The sequence below is a fragment of the Psammomys obesus genome, unplaced genomic scaffold (genome assembly GCF_907164565.1).
Source record: "Psammomys obesus unplaced genomic scaffold, mPsaObe1.curated_primary_1811, whole genome shotgun sequence".
In the NCBI taxonomy this organism is placed as follows: domain Eukaryota; kingdom Metazoa; phylum Chordata; class Mammalia; order Rodentia; family Muridae; genus Psammomys; species Psammomys obesus.
Window position 1 is genome coordinate 11178724 of NW_026596057.1, and position 7568 is coordinate 11186291.

A 7568-nucleotide genomic window follows, 5' to 3' on the forward strand; every position below is an offset into this window, starting at 1 on the left:
AATAACTCTATGTTAGTGAGCAGCTGACAAACTACCAGAATATCCCTGTGAAGCTTCTGCAAAGAAGAAAAAATTTAAAACCATGCTATAGCAATAGTAAATCATAGCAATGGTTTTACTGAGTTGGTGCTGTATGGATTTGTTTTGAATCTTAATTCGATTTCAGGGTCCTGTTACTTTAAATAGATATGGGAAATTGAGTTGTGCTATTAACACTAATTGCCCTACATTTTGGGAGACAGCTTCCCACACTGAAGGAAACCAGTCTACCAATGGCCAATACTGTCCACCTAGGAAGAACTGCCCAATGTGGATGGATGGAACTTTCTCTGTGCATTCAAGCTCACCTTACAACTTCAACAGTTTTCTGCAAATATTCCTGTTTTGTTTGTCTGTTCTGCTTCAGTATGAAGTGGCACAGGGTCTAAGGCTGAGGGAGCCATGGACCGGTATTGTGTAAGCCTCACTCAAATCCAGCCCCATGGATTGTAGGTCATGCAAACTCATTTAGGCTTGCATTTCTTATTAATAAAACAAACCATAGTAATAAAAAGAAAACTACACACCCTATGGTTGTCCTAAGCTGAGGAAATGAATAACTATATGACCTGGAGTCTAAGCAACAAAGTTTTACACCATTTCTAATCAGTTATCTACGCAGAGAAAAGCATTTCAGTGGCAAAAATAATTGAAAAAAATAATAATTTGGTGAAGAATCCCCTTAAATTATTTAACATTTAAAAACTATAAAGGAGATTCAAACACATGTACATTATACTATTTATTTAAATTCTATTTCTGCTTTTTCCTATGTCCCACATATTTTTAACATAGTCCATGTATCATTTCACTTTACCTAAAATACCTTGGCTGGACATGGGAGCACATGCTTGTGATTCTAACACTCACTAGGCAAGAGGATCAGGAGTTGAGAGCCAGCCTGGGCTACCTAAGACTCTGTTTCTTTAAATCAAAACAATACAAATGAAATAAAATCAACTTTCTTCCTATACCGAGTTTACAGTGCTTTTCTGTCTTTATTCTTCCCTCCCAAGTCCAAATTTCCCTATAACTATTTGATTCTGCCTCTTCCCTCATAAAGAGTGATCCGTCCTCTGTTAGGGTTGGTATTATGGTGGGTACTGGGTTCCATGATCCTCACAGGGTTGTCTTTAGTGGGTTGGAGGAGAATTGCTGGGAACAGTACCATGTTACATTCCCCCTAAGACATGAAAAAAAAAATCTCTTAAATGTCATACATGTTTCTCGGCAGGGGAGCCAAGCCTTTGCTACAGGTATGAGGGAGATGGGATTTGTGAACCTTTTGAGAAAGAAATCAGCATCATAGACTGTGGCCTGCATACTCCTGAAGGACACTTGGACCAGTGGGCTACCCAGGCTTATTCCTACCATGAAGACAAGAAGAAGTGTCCCGTTTCCATGCTCACAGGAGAACCTCTTTCAATGGTAAGTTAAGGCAGAAGAATGGAGTCATGATTGCCCCTACCTGCTTAGGGAGCTTGCCTTTATTCTATATGTTATCTACTGATTTCTCCCCCACCCTACTTGACCTCAACAATTTTTATCAAGTAATTCGGATCATATGTAAGATCTTGAAGTTTAACATTAACATGCAGCTATTATAAACTATATTTTGGCTTTAGGTGTTGGGAGGCCTTAGTGAAATGGATAAAAAGAAACAATAAGAAATCAGCAAGTCTGAATTAGACAGCTAGATCCACTAGTATTACTGTCATTACATGATTATGGACAATTCAGTTAACCTTTTGGGCCCACATTTGTTGCATGTAACAGGGCAGTGCAGTGTAAATTTATATGTAAGACCGCACCTTGTTAAATCAAAATAATGCAAACAAAAGAAAGTCAACTTTCTTCCTAAACCAGATTTATAGTGCATTCCATCTTTAGCCCTCTCTCCCAATTTATATATTATTTATTTATTTATATTATATATAACAAAATTATGATTTGATTTGAATTATTATTGAAGAAACACTATAGTTAGTAGTTAACGTAAATCAGATGACTCCTTTGAATCCTTTTCCCTCTCTACCTACAAAGTGGGGAGATCTTGGGAAGACTCAGATGCTGTACTAATGACACTGGTGAATTGAGATTTAATACTAAAGACAAGACGAAGGGCAGTTGGCTCTTGGGTACCATTCCAGATGCTTTCATCACCAAATAAACTAACTCTTTTGTTCATGGTAACAATGGGCAAGAGAGTCTACAGAGATAAAAGCTAGCCCTCTGGGTATCATAGGCAAGGATAAGTGTATTGTAAATAACCGCTCTGAGGAAGCATTTCTGTGTAGACAGAGGACACTACTCAAGATGCCTGTCTCAAGGGGACTCATCAAGGATGCCAGTGTCTAGATTCCAGCACTTCCATTTTTAGTTGGTAGTTTCCTTTTTCTGGCTAATAGCATGGCTGCTGACCCTGAAACCATGAAGTCAGCATTTCGTGTGTGTGTGTGTGTGTGTGTGTGTGTGTGTGTGTGTGTGACATAGGTTTGAACTCAGGGGCTTGCAGAGCCACCAAATGCTCTGGCACTGAGTTATGCTTCCAGAACCTGCACATGCACACTACTTGACCTCAACAACTTTTATCCTGTAACTCAAGGCATATGTGAGCAACTGAACTTTAACATAGACACACGACTATTATGAACTATATTTGAGCTCTATATTGGGGGGTGGTAGCAATAAGCTGTTAGGGGGTGGGGGGAGGAAGCTGAGTGTTTTCCTATATTTATTGGTAAAATGGCAAATTTTCTGGAAGCTCAGCACTAATTTTCACTCATATCTTATTGGTCTATTTAATCACCCTTACTTCTGAGAAACATTGAGGAAATGAGCGTCTACATAACCCAATGACTTACAGCAATGTTCATGTTCATTAATTGTTGTAGTAAAAAATAAAAGTGTGTTGGGCTATATTATTATTATTATTAGCCCTAAGATTATCATGGTGGTACTATTTAACCTGCTATCACATATAATAAGACACAGATACCTGTTAGATTTATAACTGCCTTATTTACCTTGGGCTGGGCAGATATTTTACTTATGCTGGCTCACTAACCTCACCATCCATCTCCCAGCCCCCATTCAATGCAGTCCACCTTAATCCTCCTCATCTGGTCTACCTTTCATACAAAATCCCATGGTGAGGGCAAATAATAATAAACATTATATAGCTCAGCTCTCATTTTTTGATTTACTACAACAGTTAATGAAAAGGTGATGGGCAAGGAGATACAATGAGGCAACTAGGTTTTTCTGCTACATTCTCTTTACCAAGTCTTGGGACTCTTCTCTTTAGAAGACAAAAAGCCAGGAAAGCTGGTTTTTCTGGGTTCATGACAGCTCTCTGAAGGGGTTTCCATCTAGCCTGCATGTCTTCTCTAAGTGGGAGACATCTCCTGGAGTTCTGCTTCTTGGCTTCTCTATGCAGCCATGTGCTACCTGCCTGACTCAGTAATCTCCCTCTAGGGTCAGTTGATGCTGATTGGTAAGGACCCAATCATCACCCTGGAAATACCTGCAAAGCGAACCCTTGGATCCATCACCTGAAGTGTGCCAGAATGATTCGTTAGGCAAGATCCCATACTGATGATGGACAGAGGGTTGTCCGGTGTGGTTTTCTACCCTAGCAAGATATATCTTGAGGGTTACAGAATCAAGAAATTCTTCTACATGAATTGTGGTTTTTCTACATTCTAACTTCTGCATTCTGCATCTATTAGTGTTGTCATTGGGCATTTAAAAGAGAGAAGGGATGGCTTTATACTACAAAGCTTTCTTGAATTTACTTACCTCCTGAATGCCACATTTAATTTGGAATTGAAATTGCATTTCAGATCTGTACTTCACACCATCCAGATTCATCCCCACAGCATCTCTTTACTGGCTGGTTTCCTTGTGTCTTCAGTCTGAAGAATGTCCAGGATGAAGGCAGTGAGCAGCCTAAACATGGCCTTCAGAAGGACAATGAAATTTGGCTCGAAGTAAGTGATCCAAATGGCTATCTGTAAAGCCCTTAAACAGAGACATACATGTATGCAAGTGTTTGGGTAAAAATTGGCATATGACTAATTTATTCAGAATTTTCCTTTTGGTTATCTCAAAGCATTTAAGTCTTATTTTCATCTCTCTCTCTGAAGTTTAAACTTCCATATAAGTATTTATTCTAGGAAAGTAATGTGTATCCAAAATATGTAAAATTAGAAATGAATATCTCAAATAGCCTAATTACCATAGAAATCAGGGGAAGAGGTTGTTTGTTATCTCCGTCACAAGACTCTCCTATTCCCCTTGTCTGTTGCATCCCAAAGGTATCCTTTAGCACCCCATTCTTCCTTTAGCACAATTTTTGACTGTTTTAATATGTTTCTTGAGATAGGGTTTCAGGCAGCTCAGGCTGTTCTCAAAACCTGTGCCACTGAGGATGACCCTGAGCTTCTGATGCTCCTACTCCATCTGCTGTGTGCTGGGATGCCAGGCATGCACCATGACAACCAGCTCTGCAGCACTCATCCTGGAAGCCAAAGCTTCCCAAGAGATAGGCATATACTGTATGGACTGAACCACATCCCCAACTCCAGTCTTGGCTCTATTTGAAAAACTTTATAATGTGCTCTTCCTGGGCATGGTGGTACAGGCCTTTTATCCCAGCACTTCGGAGGCAGAAGCAGGCAGATCTCTGTGAGTTAAAGGCCAGACTGGTCTACATAATGAGTTTTGGGATAGGCATATCTATGTAGAGAGATTCTTTGTCAAAAATATTATGCTGCGTTCTTCTTATGTCTAGCATATTCTCATTCATCTTTGTAATCACAAGATTCCTTTCTACTGCTCTCCTTAATCAAAATGTTCATATTTCTTTCAATGCATGAATGCCTGATCACTTATGTGGATATATTCCATATTTGGATTATTTATAATTTTTGGATATTTCTCATTACAATTTGTTTTTCTATAAGTATTTTTGTGAATTACTTTTAATGAACATGTGTAAACTGATGGGTAGTTTTAGAAATGTTAGATTTTTTTTTTTTTTTTTTGATAGGATAGCTTTGGTAGGAAATTGCAATTTTCCAAGTGGTTATGCTAATTTATATCTCAAAAGTCATTTGTTAATTTGTTAATTGTCTTACATTTTCATCAACACTTAGTATTTTAGGTTTTAGTTTTTGATGTCATATTTTGAGTGGTGAGAGTATACTTCTGTGCTTTTTTTTTAAATTACATTTATTTATTTATTTATTTATTAGTTACACTTTATTCACTTTGTATCCCAGTAGTTTCCTCCCTCCTCCTGTCCCAATCTCTCCCTTCCTCCACCCTCTGCATGCATGCCCCTCCCCAAGTCCCTGATAGGGGAGAATTTCCTTTCCTTCCTTCTGATCCTAGTCAATTAGGTCTCATCAGGAGTGGCTGCATTGTCTTCTTCTGTGGCCTGGTAATTCTGCTTCCCCCTCAGGGGGAGGTAATTAAAGAGCAGGCCAATCAGTTCATGTCAGAGACAGTCCCTGTTCCTATTACAATGGAACCCACTTGGATACTGAACTGCCATGGGCTACATCTGTGAAGGAGTCTTAAGTTATCTCCATGCATAGTCCTTGGTTGGAATAGCAGTCTCAGGAAAGACCCCTGTGTAGAAAAATGCAAATAGATCCGTACTTATCACCCTGCACAAAACTAAAGTCCAAGTGGATCAAAGACCTCAACATAAAACTAGACACACTAAACCGCTTAGAAGAAAAAGTGGGGAAGAGCCTTGAACTCATTGGCACAGGAGACAACTTCCTGAACAGAACACCAACAACACAGGCTCTAAGAGCAACAATCAATAAATGGGACCTCATGAAACTAAAAAGCTTTTGTAAAGCAAAGGACACTGTCCTCGGAACAAAACAACAGCCTACGGATTGGGAAAAGATCTTCACCAACCCTATATCTGACAGAGGGCTAATATCCAGTATATATAAAGAACTAAAGTTAAACAGCAAAAAACCAAGTAATCCAATTTAAAAGTGGGGTACAGAGCTAAACAGAGAATTCTCTGCAGAGGAATATCAAATGGCAGAGAAACACTTAAGGAAATGCTCAACCTCATTAGCCATCAGGGAAATGCAAATCAAAATGACCCTAAGATTTCCCCTTACACTCATCAGAATGGCTAAGATCAAAAACTCAAGAGACAACACATGCTGGAGAGGTTGTGGAGGAAGGGGAACCCTCCTCCACCGCTGATGGGAATGTAAATTTGTACAATCACTCTGGAAAGCAATCTGGTGCTCTTTCAGACAACTAGGAATAGTGCTTCCTCAAGATCCAGCTACTTCTGTGCTTTTAAGATGCATTACATAACCAATGAGCTAGCTAGTGCTTTCTATGGGTAATGGCCATTTGTACATCTTTTTGTTATTTCTTTGTTTTTAATTCATATAGTCAAGACTTTATGCATTTTTCCATTGGTTTACATGGCATTTTCTTAATTCATGTTACATGTTCATAATTTTCTGAATGAAAATTCTTTTTCAAGTGTAAGTTCTTCAATATCTTACAAAACTTGGTAGCTGTTTCTTGCTCCTAAGGGTACTTCTTTTTTTTAAGATTTATTTATTATGATTTTTATTTTTATATTAATTACAGGTTATTTACTTTGTATTCCAGCTGTAGCCCCCTCCTTATTCTCTCCCAATTCCACCCTCCCTCCCTCATCTCCTCCCTGCCCTTCTCTAAGTCTACTGATAAGGGAGGTCCTCCTTCCTTTCCATCTGATCCTAGTTTATCAGGTCTCATCAGGACCTGCTGGCTACAGTGTCCTCCTCTGTGGCCTAGCAAAGCTGCTCCTCCCTCGGGGGTTGGGTGGAGGTCAAAGAGCCAGCCACTTAGTTCATGTCAGAGACAGTCCCTGCTCCCCTTACTAGGGAAACTCACTAGGATGTTGAGCTGCCATAGGTTATGTCTGAGCAGGGGTTCTAGGATATATCCATGAATAGTCCTTGGTTGGTGAATCAGTCTCAGAAAAGACCCCTGTTCCTAGATATATTTGGTCCTTGTGGCATTCTCATCCTCTCCAGGTCTTACTAACTCCCCCTTCTTTCATATGATTCCCTGCACTCTGCCCAAGAGTTGGTTATGAGTCTCAGCATCTGCTTTGATACACTGCTAGGTAGAGCCTTTCAGAGGCCCTCTATGGTAGGCTCCTGTCCTGTTTCTAGTTTTCTCCTACTTCCAATGTCCATTCCATTTGTCTTCCTAAGTGAGAATTGATCATCTTACCCTGGAACAATATTCTGTCTGCATGTACACCAGAAGATGTACACCTGTACACCAGAAGATGGCACCAGATCTCATTATAGATGGTTGTGAGCCACCATGTGGTTGCCGGGAATTGAACTCAGGACCTCTGGAAGAGAAGTCAGGGTTCTAAACCTCTGAGCCATCTTTCCAGCTTCCTTAGGAACTAAGTTCCTTTAAAGGAATTTTTATCTATCTATCTATCTATCTATCTATCTATCTATCTATCTATCTAT

General features: G+C 39.5%; 1 protein-coding gene across 1 annotated transcript in view; it reads left to right on the forward strand.

The window, feature by feature from the left end:
* Pappa2 (pappalysin 2) overlaps positions 1-7568 on the forward strand; it is a 237996-nt gene that overhangs the window by 111066 nt on the left and 119362 nt on the right. Inside the window, exons 10-11 of the mRNA XM_055624540.1 lie at positions 1274-1467; positions 3885-4031. Of these exons, the coding sequence (XP_055480515.1) occupies positions 1274-1467; positions 3885-4031 (341 nt within the window). The remainder of the gene's footprint in view (positions 1-1273; positions 1468-3884; positions 4032-7568) is intronic.